Raw genomic sequence first — 13,961 nt, 5'->3', positions numbered from 1 at the left:
GCAGGGAAGTATATACTATGTGTTCTATTTATACACATATTTTCTTGATGAAAGTAGATACTACATTTTTAACAGTAATTAGTCTTGTAGATTGTTTTTCCAATTGTTATGCATGCGGATTTGATTGGATTTATATCAGATTGTCAAACCTCTAACTCAAAATGGGCAGATTTTGGTTACTGGGAAAAAGAGAGGGGGAAGGAGGGAGATTTTTTGAGACCGATTTTGATTTATCTGGGGTTTCTCAGAGCTATACAGTTTGGATTCATATGATTTATTAGACCTGTAAATTAACAAAATTTATGAAATGGTACAGATCAAATATGCTTGCTTTCTCATATTCTTTTTAATATGAGTTTTTGTCTGTGTTAATAGAAATTCTGGAAATATTTAAAAAATACATATAAAGATGAGGGGCAAATGTACAAATGGGATAGTATGTTTTAAACCAGATATTAATACTGAATAAATGATATTGGATCCTAAAGTGACTTTATTATGCCAAAATTTCAGGCTTATACTTTGACCTTTATTTTAGTTTTGGTTATTGTCTAGGACAGGCATGTCAAACTCAACAACACATGACGTTGTGTGATGTATTGTGACTTTTTCCCCATTGCTGGCAATGGGGTGGGCGCGGTTTCAGTATGATGCACCCGGCCCGTGAGCCTGTAGTTTGACATGCCTGGTCTAGGATAAGGAATATCAATTTTCATCTTTTCTTTGGGTTTAAGTTGACAGCTGTTTTTTTACCTAATTAAAATTCTGGCAAGTATTATGATCCTGTTTCATACAAGATCAGTTTCAATACCCACAAAATACCTCTGTCTGTCTGTTCATCTGTCTATCAAAAGGGTAATTCTTACCCTTTCAACTATGAAAAGTTTTATGTCAATATTAAATATTGAAATAACAGATCCTTGTGGATTTGCATATCAGTAAAAGATGGGTTATGGGAAAAAGAGATATTCCATGTATTCTTACAGGTGAAGAATTACTAAATTTGTACTTATGATGAAGATCAGAAATCACTTCTTTAAATATGTCTTCTTTTTTTGCACTTTCTATTCTGTATTTTTCTTTTAGTTTTATTTTTTCACTATTTCTTTTTTACTATTTTTACATTTTTCAATAAAATATTTTTTAAAAGGGAACTTAGTTAAGTTATGCCAAATTATAAATTAAAATTTTTATTTTTTTTATTTTATTTTAATCCAATTTATATCCCGTCCTTCTCCGAAGACTCAGGGCGGCTTACAATTTAAGCACAAACCAATGTGCTTAGCAATAGCCTTCATTCTATGTATATGCCTGCTTATTAGGGCTTTTCCCCCCCCCAAGCGGCATTATTACAAAGTCAGCTTATTGCCCCCAACAATCTGGGTCCTCATTTTACCTACCTCGGAAGGATGGAAGGCTGAGTCAACCTTGAGCCTGGTGGGACGCGAACCTGCACTAATTGCAGGCAGCTGGTGTTACTTAAGGAGCCATTAGCCCACTGCTCCACCAAGGCTCTTGTAATTTTGTAATAATTTTGTAATAATAATTTGTAATAATGTAATTTTAATTGTATATTGCATTTTATTTATTTTTCATGTGTTATAATTTGTATAACTTGAAATATATATTATTAGCAGTATGAAATAAAGCTACTATTATTACGACATGCTAGAATAACTGTTAACAAATAGTTGATAAATTACTTTTTGTGTTACGTTGCAACTGTCTAGTTGTTGGATTAGCGATTCAGGAACTGAAATGTTGATGCGTATAGTATTGTCTTCTATATATAAGTGTATAGTTTTCTGTTGTCACATTTTGGGATGAAATTCACAGAATCATTGAAACACATCAATCACTATGTATAAGTATGCTTTTCTCCTTCTTGGCTATATTCCCAGTGTATTTGGAATTTGTCAAGACATACAAAATGTAGACTTTAAACATAGAAAAAGGAAATCTATGCCTGTTCTGAATTAATACTGGGTCAGTACATGCTACTTATCAACATTTGCAAATGGACATGACTTTTGAGCTTTTATTTATTACATTATTTTCAAACTGTTGCTGCTTTCTCTTCATTTCTATTATTACCATATTATTATTATTACCATCATTATTACCATCATTTGAGTTCCGGACGGGCCCCGACCTTCGTTCCTTCCGGCACGATCTAAAAACGTATCTATTTGAGCAGTCTGACCTGGTCTGATGGGTTAGGGTTGGGGTTTTAATACATCTTAATTATTGTTTTAACCTTGGGCATTTATTTAATTCGCTTTTAACTTTTGTATCCTGTTTTTGTATTTATTGCCCTGTACACCGCCCTGAGTCCTTCGGGAGAAGGGCGGTATAAAAATGTAATAAATAAATAAATAAATATTTCTATTATTACCATCTTGTATTTTTTTCTGTTGCTAGTTTAATATGCATACCCACCAAGATATATACCGTGTTTCTTTGAAAGTAAGCCCCCATGAAAGTAAGCTCTAGTTTGCGGGATACGGGGGGTGAAGCTGCCCCACGTGCCTCGCACCTGCTTACCTTACCAGTAGGGCCTCCACAGCCAGACCTCCCACACCCCGACACTTGTCAAGCAATGTGGCTTGTCACGCCAGTGCCACTGCTCGTGGCAGGTTGCACAGTGCTTTGGGCCATTGCTGTTGCTCGTGGCAGGATGCCGCATGGTGCTTCACACTGTTGCCATCACTCAGAAATGGCCCGAAGCACCATGCGGCATCCTGCTGCAAGCGACGGCAAGTGGCTGCTGAACAAGTCAAGCAGTGGCACAACAGGTGTCAGGGTTGGGGGGGCCTGGCTGTGGTGGTCCTAAGGTAAGACACACCCACACCCAAAATAAGACCCAGTGCCTCTTTTGGTGGCAAAAAAATATATATAAGACCGGGTCTTATTTTCGGGGAAACATGGTACCTATGTTATAATCTACCTATCTCCCTCAGATTGGAGCTGCTACTATATATACTACAGATGGGGAATCATTTATCCAGAGGTTATTAAATTTCATCTCATCAGACTAGCTAGAATAATCACAGATTAGAAATAGTGAGAGCTGATGTTCAACAAAAATTAGAGGTGCAGAAGTTCTCCACTCCATATTTAGGTAATGTTTATATACAAGTAACTTCTAGTTCACTATTGTTCCAATAGGACCTCTTGGCTGCAATAATTTGTATATATAAATGATGCCCATGGGCACTGCTGTGTCAAGAGACAACTCCCCCTGCCCCTACAGACCATCTCTTCTTTTTCACAGTGGCTAGGAGTGCTTCAGCCTGATGAATTGGCCTGTAGCCACTTGCTATTTTTATACTGGAGAATATCTCCAGGCTTCAAAAGACCCTAAAATATTCTTATGAACTAAATATTTTGGCAGCTGAAAGCCATATTTTTGTTCTGATATACCTCTCCAATCACACAGAAAAGTGGCCAGTCTCACTGTTAAAGGGAGAAGAATGTATAAGTGTCATCTGATCAATGGGAAGAAGAAGCAGTGCAGAGGGACAAAACTGAGAAAGAAATGAGCAATGAATGAGTGGAACCTAAATGAGATTCAGTTATGTGGGGGTGAGTGGATTATTGATGGGATAAATAGATTTTGTATTACAAGTACTTAAAAGAGTAAGAAAATCCGAAAGATGTTCTTGAAAGAAATGAAGTTCAAGGAATTGTGTGTTTGTGATTCTGTCTCTTCACTGCCAACATATATATTACCAGCATCATTTTGCTGACATAAGGATGTGGCCATGCTCATCACATTAATTATTGGGAATGGCACATACTTCCATAGCCACTTCTTTGTGATGACATATATGACATATTCCTTAGATATGAATGTATTTAATTATATTTTAGGCCATGTCATCTAGCAATTCTGGATGACATACACGTTTCTAGATTTTCCTAGGAAAATCTTAGAATTGCTAGGACTGTAAGCAGTTGTGCTTCTGGTACAAGATAATGGAAGCTTCTGACCTAGAAGATAATGCATCCTCCCAATTACAAACTGGAAAATAGTAAAAATATTTGTGTTCATACATACTGAACTGGGATAGTCAACCTAAGACCTTTCACCTTTTACTTGAACACTTCTAAACTTTTTATACTCTTCTAGATTGGTTCACACACTATGGTTTGTTTAACTGATTCATTGAATACAGCAAAATGGCTAAGTTCACATAATATATTAAGCAAAGAACCAAACAAACCACATTATGAACTCATTCTTCATTTTATAGAAATTTAGTAAAAATAAAATGCATTTCAACAATAAGTGATCTGAAATGAAGTGGTAAGAACACTTTGGGGAAAGAAAGAAGGGTTTCTCCATATGTTAAATTTCTGTCATTGAACAATTTAAGGACGCAGTTGTGATATTTCACTCACACCTAAACCTTTAGACTGTTCAATCCAATTATACCATATTCAATCTTAAATTGAGATAAAGTGGATCTATACAATAACTGAATATAAAAAAGTGATGTGGTTACCAAGGAGCACTACTTTGGGTACAAAACCTATATGGAGGAAGTAGTCCTGTTTATCTTTAGGGGGTATAGATTAACAAGCACATGCTGTTGATGGTTTCAACAGAGCAGAAACCTGGAAATGCCTGTAGAAAAGTAATCTCTTGAGTAATGGAGCACAAGTCATGGAATTACTTTAATGCACTACTGCCAGTGCAGAGAAGGATCAAAAGAGCCACAGGAGGAATCCTATAGAAAATATTGGCCCAACATTCACAAATTGCTATGACTTTATATGACAAGGAACAGGCCAGAACACAATGCTATTTCATTTTGCTGTGCAACAATTCTATTTTGTTGTTATTTTAGTATTTTTTTTAAAAAACCTAAATTCTCCACAACACTTTTTTTATAAAGTTGAATTAGAGAAGGAATATTGTGTAGCGTCAAAGGATGGACATATTATGAGGTGAATCAATTCCAACACTGGAATTTTCTTACAGAGATTGAAAAAATAATTATTCAAGAGATTGTCATATTTGCCCAGGGAACAAATATAAGACAAGTATAAGCTTTAAAATAACGTTTTGTAGCTGAGGCTTAAAATACTGATGTCTAGTACTGGAAATTCACTCAAGTTAGCCTAGAGAACAAGAAGTTGAGTCTATGGGTTTCAACTGATGTATTAAAATTAAAATTGATTCCCCTTCTGCTGAATCCAAGAAAATATGCAAAGATTCTTCTGCAACTGCGCTACCTCTATATGCTAGCTGTTGCATTACTGTACATACAAGAATTCTGATACTTTTACTTCATATCACTGACATAATTAATAACACTATAGTTAATACTTCTTAACTGTCAGCAATCCAAAGAGTGAAAATCGACTTTCTATTTTCATATACTAAACACTATTAGGTTTCCTGAACATAGAGCAAGTGGTTCAAAAACCATTGAAGTACCTACCTTTCTTAATAATTCTTTATTGAGAAAATATATTTATCTTTAAACTGGATGCTATCCACATTTTAGGGGAAGTAAATGTAGAGAAAAGAAAATACTTTACCTGTCTCGTTTTTACTATTTTGGATTTAATATATGCAGGTTATTTTTCTTAACTGTAAGTGACACTAAATTTTGCTTTTCTGTTTTGTTTCATTCTGAGAGTATTCCAACCCTTCCACATTTATCATTTTCTATCCTTTACCAAAGTTTGTCAGTTTAGAGACAGGAAAAGAAGGGGTTGAGTTTAAGTCCTGGTGGAGTATTTCATGTTATTTTGTGTGTAGCAATAGAGAAATGTTTTCTAGTTGCATTTCTTGTGGAATGCATTTTCTTGTTTCCAGTCTGGCCTTTTTTGGTGGCCTCACATCTAAATACCAGCCAGGTCCAACACTACTCAGTAATTCTCAGAGAAGATGCAAAAAGGGAGAATATTTGCATTGATAGTTGGAGGTGGCATCCATACTTTAAGTTGTTTCACAATTCATTTTTCATATACTGTACATCTAATTCAGGCTACAATATATTTTACAGCAGAGCAGACAGGACACAGAGTTGGGTGAGAGGACATGGAGAAACAAAGTGGGGAATACAGCTTCTGCAATTATGTTCAGGAACTCAAGACTGTTTCACAAGTTACAGGCAAGCATAGCATCCCAGGCAATCCCAGTAAAAGGTACTAGGAGTTTTGGCAAATCATCAGTTTTTGCAAAAATGCTGTTCAGTTTTACGCTGTGATGAGCAGTGGTTTTGCGTAATAGCTGGAAGCATCGCATCGCACTTTGAATATGTCACAAAGATCATTTAGTTCACCCTGTTAATACAGTAAATCATTACTACAACATTTATAAGCTAATCCATTAATCAAAACATTCATTGTTCTTGCCTTTACTGTGTATTTGCTCAGTTTTTTTCAAGGCAGGTTACTGCTTCTTCTATGCCCATCCTTCATTTGTCATATAGAACTAAAAATGCTGATTTATCTTCCACAGATTGTAATGATTAATAATAATAATAATAATAATAATAATACCATATCTAAAGTAATTGAAAACTCTAAAGCATTACATAAATAATATGATTCGGACTTAGTTTGCTTTATTCCTGGTCTTGCATGCCTAAAGACAACAGTGGCACAATTTTTTCCTCTAATTGGTTTGCTGTCCTAGAGGAAATTAAATCAATCATGCACATAACAAAATAATTATGAGCTAAAAGGATCAAGAAAACTAGTTTAGAGTTTTTCATTCTATAATAAAATAAAGGGACCTTTAAATCTATGTCAAAACTATTTTTGAACTTGAGAGGCCATTAAATAATTAGGCAAGGTATTTGGTGAGGCCTCTACTTGATAACAAAACAATAAAGAATTAGCTACTATTATTAGACGTCACTTGTGACAAGTTCGTTCTTTTGCATCTCTTCTAGTTTCTCACTCTTTTTATTTTTCTTTTCCTATTGACAAGAAGTATATATTAACATAGTGAAAGTTTCATTTTTATTTTAATTGTCCTTATCATTTACATTTAATGTCAACCCAAAAAAACCCCCAAGACTTTATATATGAATTATCCTCCTCCCAGGCTAACTTAATTTAATCTTGGAGAATACTGTATAAATGCTTTCCTTCTTTTAGTAACATTTGAGTTAGATGAAATGAATAGAGATGAATAATGTGGGGTGGACTGTATCTAAAAAGCTAGATAATTGTGCACGAGAGTGTAAAGAATAGGATGGATCCTCAGACTGAAAAAGTGTGCATGGTTATTAGTAACATAACAGATGTCCGGTTGCTCATAATTAGTTGTGACATCTAAATTAATATAAACACCGCTTTTAAAAAGGGCAGGGATAGAGCTACTGGCTCTGGTTTGCAAAAATCTGAAGGACCACTAAATGAAAGCAAAGAGACATAGTAGATTATAGTTCTTTGCTGCCATACAGAGTTTTGCAGCCCAGACTTAGTATGATGCAGAGACTTCAGAATATTGAAACAGAAATATAATAGCTGTTTTTAAATATGTCATTCTTTCACACACCATCTGATACAATTTATCCGTGCCCCAAGAAGTAGGAAACTTTTTTAAAGCCTCAATTTCTCAGTTCTTACAAGCATTTTTTTCAGCTTTTCAGAAAATATAATTTAATAGTTAACATTTACAGCAAATGCTCCCAGGAGGCAGCATTATTTACAGTGGCCAAGACCAATCCTCTTCTTTTCCATCCCACAATGCCATAGGCTCAAGCAGCTGTAGATGATTTCATAATTTCTGGGTTGTCTTTCTTCTGCAGCACCACTGGGTGCTTAATTCTTCAAGATACAATTCTGGCTCTTCTAGATATGTTTTCCTGGCTACGTTGCTTATTCTGCTGCCACTTGCCAGTAGGGGGCACACCACCCACAGGGATAAAGCTGAAATACCAGATTCTAAGCCTCTTCCTGCTGATACTGTTTTGGTAGCCTCTGGCATGATGGATCAATGCATCTTGACTTTGCACTTGCTGAGCAGAGAAAACCAGGAACAATTCTTCATATTACAGCTTCTTCGTTGCCCACAAGGTGGCACAAAGTCCCCACTCTATGATAGTCTATAGGAAAATTGCAAAGGATTTAAAATACTGCTTATTTGGAAATCGCCATAGCAGGTGGGGATGCTAGGACCATAAGAAACAGCTGTGGATAGCCAGTGTTTTCCTGGAGGCACTTCTGTCCTTTTTTCCTGTTGATGTCTGCACACCCCTGCCAAGAAGTGTCCCAAGAGGGTCTCAAGGTCTGCCTTTGGCAGTGGGGTTTGGTAGAGCTATCGATACCGGCACGCCAGGGCATTAACATTCTTCACCACATAGAAGCTCATAGTGAGAGGTGGAATAACAAGGGTTCGGCCAGGACGAAGAGGACGAGGCTTCAGATTTGGCAGGGTTCCATCATCCAGCATAGTGAGAAGCTGTCCATTAAGCTGCACAGACCTACACAGACCAGATGCATTTTCAGTCAAAATGTGGAGGAGAAAACTGTCCCTTTCCAGATAATGGGGGGAAAAGTAGGACTTAGAAATAGCATAGATGTTCTTCATGACAACGATAAAAGAAATACAGGAGACGTCAAAATAGATGGCCACTAGCTTTATCTTTATATCTTTGCTATGGGACCTAAAGATAAGCTCCTATGAAAGAACAAGGCTAGGACAGTGACTTCATGATCAGATAAATTATACCAATACTAGAATCAAATGGCTGGTGAGAAGGACTGAGAGTGTAGAATTCAGGACAAATAATCAAGAGCCGGGGTCCCCAACCTCTGGGCCATGGCCCACTATGAGGCATTGAGCCATGCAGAACTGGGCTACGGAATTGACGGGCGAGCGCGCATGCGCATTCCCACTTGCACAGAACCATACCCTCTCCCCTTCACATGCTAGTCTGCAAAACCAAAAAGTTTGGGAAACTCTGATCTAGGGCATGCATGATAACAAGCTGTGGTGATGATCAACAGTCTGGAAGACTTTAAAAAGCAGACTGGACAAATTCATAGTATACCACTAACTGACACCTAGTTATGACTCATGATGATGGAATATATTTCCAAAACGAAGACAGTACGTGACTCAATACTACTTGCTGAGAACATGAGAGAGAGGCCTACTGTGTTTGCATTCCATTTGTGGATTTCCCACAGGCATTTCACTGGCCTTTAGGAAAATGGAATGTTAGACCATATAAGCTTTCTTAGGTTTGGTACAATACTGTACTTCTTATTTTTTTTATTTTAAGTGGAGCACCATAGTGGAGAATAAAGTAAGAAGGTATATTGAAATAGTTTCCATTATGGGGGATGGAAACCTCTGGTCAGGAGTGGGTGGAATTTTTGGGAAAACAACATTGCTGGGTTCTCCATCAGTATTTTAAAGCTGGATGGAATTATACACAGTGACAAGTTCCAAAAAGGTAGCCTTTTCTGTTTAAAACACAAAAATATGTGGTTTTTTGAAAAATGAACATTATTTACATGATTTATTATAACATAAGCTTTTGGGACAGCAAAAAGATGGAAATTAAGGTATCTGAGTAGTTCATGGCAAGTAGCACACGATATGTATAGATGAATAAATGGAGCACAGTGCTTAATATCAATGCTTGGTCATTAAAATGTTCTTTAATGGGTCCTCATGATAGTAGCCTTGAACTAGACAATAGCACTCACCTTGACCAAAGTCCTTCCTGACCATCAGGCTGCAGCATATACTGATGGACAAGCTTGTCCCGAAGGGTCCCCACCAACTTTATTTTCTTTCGCGACCGATGTAAGTTGATAATGTAAATTGTGATAGAACCACGGACATAATTATGGCTGTGAGAGAGATAAGAGGTTGAAGGTGAACCATTTGAATGCTTTTTAATAACAATGTGTTAGCTCTAGATTTAAAGGTTTTCACCATTATTTTCCAATCCCAACATGAAATTCTAGTGATAGGAACCCCATTTTGGGACGGCTGTGGCCCTTTTTATCTAGCTTAACTGCCTAACAACAAGAAGCATTTCCAGCAGTTCAGTCCAGGATGTTCTTCGGTCAAATCAATTTTCCTATGTATCACTTTGCAAAGAAAGATTTGGCTAAAGGATACGCCCAACATTTTCCACAATAATTCCATGGTCTTTTTTTTTTAAATCCCATTTATATCCCGCCCTTCTCTGAAGACTCAGGGCAGCTTACAATCTAAGAAGCACAAATCAATGGGCTTAGCAATAGCCTTCATTCTATGTATATGCCTGCTTATTAGGGCTTTCACGCACACCCCAAGCGGCATTTTTACAAAGTCAGCTTATTTCCCCCAACAATCTGGGTCCTCATTTTACCTACCTCGGAAGGATGGAAGGCTGAGTCAACCTTGAGCCTGGTGGGACTCGAACCTGCACTAATTGCAGGCAGCTGGTGTTACTTAAGGAGGCATTAGCCCACTGCTCCACCAAGGCTCTTAATGAAGCCACTATGGATTGGTGTTTTCAGAGCAGCTAAGGTCCTGTATTTCCACTAAGCTAGGACAAGATAACATTTTTGCATCAAGATCTAGCCTGGGTCATAGGGAATATCATAAAATTGAATAGCACAATTTGTTTGGGTTACATGGGAGAAGAGCACTATAATGTAGATGTAGAACAGGGTTGTCAAACTGCCGGCCAGCGAGCCAGAATCAGATGCATCATGCCGAAGCTGCGCCCACCTCATTGCCAGCAATGGCGAAAAGGCTGCGTGACATCATGTGACATCGCGAGCTTGACATGTCAGATGTAGAAGCATCAATATTTTCTCTTGGAAAAAGTTAGCACCTATTGGTGTAGTGTAGTCAATGTAGCATTTCCTAGTCTAGTTAAATAAACAGCCTTCCAACTCCACCATTGTTTATTTGCAAGTGGCTATTAAACTGAGTAGGAAACTGGCATGTGAGACAGGTGCAGTGACTTTATTTGTGATGAATGGATGATTAGAGTAGGCTTCAAGTTTTAATGTTTGTTGCAGGCAGCAATAGGGTGATGACTAGGCCCTTACAATTTTAAGTAAAATCCTCCTATTTAGCTTTAATTTGCCATTAGGTACATGTAGAAGAGCTGCCTAAAAAGCAATATTTTATAGGTCAGAAGAAAGCTATACCGTATGCTAAAAAGTCTTTTGGGAGGAATACTTGAAAGCTAGTAGAATTGTTAAGACACATGTTGGGAGTCCCTGGGTGAAATCTCACCTAAATCTCAGATGATTTTTTTTTAGTGGCCTTTGGCAATCTTTCAATCTACATCTCTTGCCTGAAAGGTGATGGTGGTGACGGTGTAGTTAACAGCACTATTTTATTATAGGATGTTTATACAGATGTGATAATACAAAGCATCTGAAGCCTTATACATTTATAAGGTTTTCAATACTCCTGCTTTTGAAGTAAACTTAGGCAAGAATATGCCCAAAGAGGAGAGAGTTAGCTTCTGCCCCCATTTACAGTATTTGCCCTGGGCATGAAAAGGAGCTAGGGGTCTGCTGGTCTGTGCCTACTTTCTCTTTCCCATCTCTCCCTATTTCTGTTGCCAGTTACCTGTCAGTCGTTGGCCAAAGCTCCCTCTAGGAGGGGGAGGGGGAGCCTTGCTGAAAGCATCTGGGTGATGTGAAGTAGCAACAATAGGGAGCTGTGTCTTTAGGAAAGTCCCAGATCCTACACTCCTAAGATGCTTTGAAGGCTTATCGTAGAAATTCTAGCTAGGTTAGGTGCCCCAAATGGGAAGTGGAGGTGGGGGGAGAGAAGGAGCTGAAACCAAACCATGGGGCCTTTGGGGAACTGTACTCCCTTGATGTCATCCACAAAGGCTCCCACCACAGTCCCAGAGATAGGTGAGCTTCCCTATCAACACCAATTCCCTATTTCCTCCTCTCTCCACAATCTGAGAAAGCCACGTTGCCAAGATGTGCACAGAGAGGGGGAAAAAAGAGAAGACAAAATCTATGCTTGTATTTATATAAGATTTTCCCCTAGTGCTCTACTGTTCAAATAATAAATCTCATTCTTTAGCAGGTATAATGACACATAGATCTGGGAGCCTGGAACACAAAGATTCATCTGAATTAGATGACATTTTCTTCTTATGGGAGTAGCTCACTCTGATTAATCCCACTTGGATCTGTCGGTCTTCAGTGCCCAATCTCCATTTTTTATTTCAGTAGTTGCACCTGCTCTGAGATAACTCACTTGTAGTAACTGGTGCAATGAGCATAGATGCGTAACTTATCACGAATCACCCTGCCAGGGCGAGGTTTTCTCTGCAGTCCAGCTACATGAACAGCAAGTACTCTGGGTCCAACAAGTTGCTTGTATAGCAGTGAGAGCCAATAGTCCTGTCAAAAAAGCCAGATTGATTATTCCTAGGACAGAGTTTATGGAGAGGCGGTATAAAGGATTATGAAGCATATTCTAGTTTGCTACAATACAAGAGTAACACTAAGCATAAAGAATTATGCTTCTCTATGTTCAGAAAATATAAGACAGAATTTTTCTGCTTTTAATAGCTACACATATGGGAGAAGGTGAAATGTGTGTTTTTCTTCTGTTGAAAAACAGTACTTGTACAAATTCTTCCTTTCAGAATAACTGTCCGAAACATTTGAGCTCTATCCAATACTGAACATACTGCTATAGAATTTAAGTATCCTTTTGCATTGAAAGTTTCTGACATGACCTCGGGGGTTTCTTATATAGGTGTGTTTAGAAAAGGAGGTATTGGGGGGGGGGAAAGTAAATTAGATGACCTTTTATACAATCCTACTAAGTAGACACGGCTGTCTCCAAGCAGAGACTTACAGGATACATTCCCAGGGGCCCTGTAGACCTTTGCAACCAGATCTGAGCTCTAAAATTGTGCCCTAACCACATGGTGAAGAAATGCTGCTTGTAACCTGACAAATAATTGCAGTATAATAGACCTTCCACTCCCAATTCTCTGAGAGTTATTGTTGTAAAAACCAGAACATAAAATGCCACTTGTGGTTCTGTTCTCGTCACTTCATGTTCTGTTCCTTCCAGTGACAAATGCACATGCGTTTGTCAAATGAGATGCAGCACAACAATAAGGGTGCCATTTACCACAAATATGAGAACAATATACCCTTAGGACTCATGTGCAAAGCAGACAGAGTATTTATTCTTAGCTAAGGTGTAAACACAATTTGGTGCTCCTTTACCACAATATTTTACAGTACAACTTAGAGCTGTCATAGTCTTAGAGAAAAGTTTATGAAAATCTGGGGATAAGAAATTCTTTCTTAGCTATTTTTTTTGTGAAGTCTCACATTCAGAATATCCTCTACAGCAGCTACTGAGTCTGAAAAATTTGGAAGCATCTCAAGATACACTATTATCATATGGAAGTTTTCTTACATGTTGTTTTAATGTCTGTAATCTCAGTTGGCCTGTGATAAGCAATAGGATTTTGGATAAATCTTTAATTTGCTCCAACTGAGAATTATTTCAAGTAATAGTAAGGTAAATTATCATCTAATAAAGTCAATGGCAGTACATGGTGAATTGAATACTCATATATACATATACATATATGAATGATATTCCAAAACAGTTGGAAGACATTCACTTTGGCAAACTGAATTAGCCTAGACGTCAGAACTGTTTTCATGGGTGCCACAACAGCTCAATTGTCCTTCCTTCAGCAGAGAATCTCTGGAGTTAGGGCTAGATCTGCCATGGCATGGAAAGGAGAGCAATTGAGCTCTTGCAAGGCACCCAGCCAAAGCTTGTCGCCAGCTGATGGGTAGCCAGGCCAAGGCATTGATTGATGTCACGGCTTCTCTCAGCATTGGAGGGTTTGCACAAAGGAAAGATAGCAAGTCTTTGTCAATGAGTTAGTGGGAGGATTCAATTTCACATCCCAGCAGTCATGCACAGCCCCAAACAGCCACTTTCATCTCCCTGATAGCTCCCACGGGAA

At 37.9% G+C, this 13,961-nt stretch overlaps 1 protein-coding gene across 1 annotated transcript in view; it reads right to left on the bottom strand.

Moving 5' to 3' along the window:
* Positions 1 to 8,287: 8,287 nt before the first annotated feature.
* The window catches only part of HPSE2 (heparanase 2 (inactive)), a gene marked incomplete at both ends in the record, with an annotated part of 178,476 nt that continues 172,802 nt past the window's right edge, over positions 8,288 to 13,961 (bottom strand). The window contains 3 exons of the mRNA XM_083364364.1: positions 8,288 to 8,453; positions 9,688 to 9,834; positions 12,212 to 12,357. Of these exons, the coding sequence (XP_083220490.1) occupies positions 8,288 to 8,453; positions 9,688 to 9,834; positions 12,212 to 12,357 (459 nt within the window). The remainder of the gene's footprint in view (positions 8,454 to 9,687; positions 9,835 to 12,211; positions 12,358 to 13,961) is intronic.

This window comes from Vipera ursinii (assembly GCF_947247035.1).
Source record: "Vipera ursinii genome assembly, chromosome: 5".
In the NCBI taxonomy this organism is placed as follows: domain Eukaryota; kingdom Metazoa; phylum Chordata; class Lepidosauria; order Squamata; family Viperidae; genus Vipera; species Vipera ursinii.
This window is presented reverse-complemented; position numbering and strand designations above follow the sequence as displayed.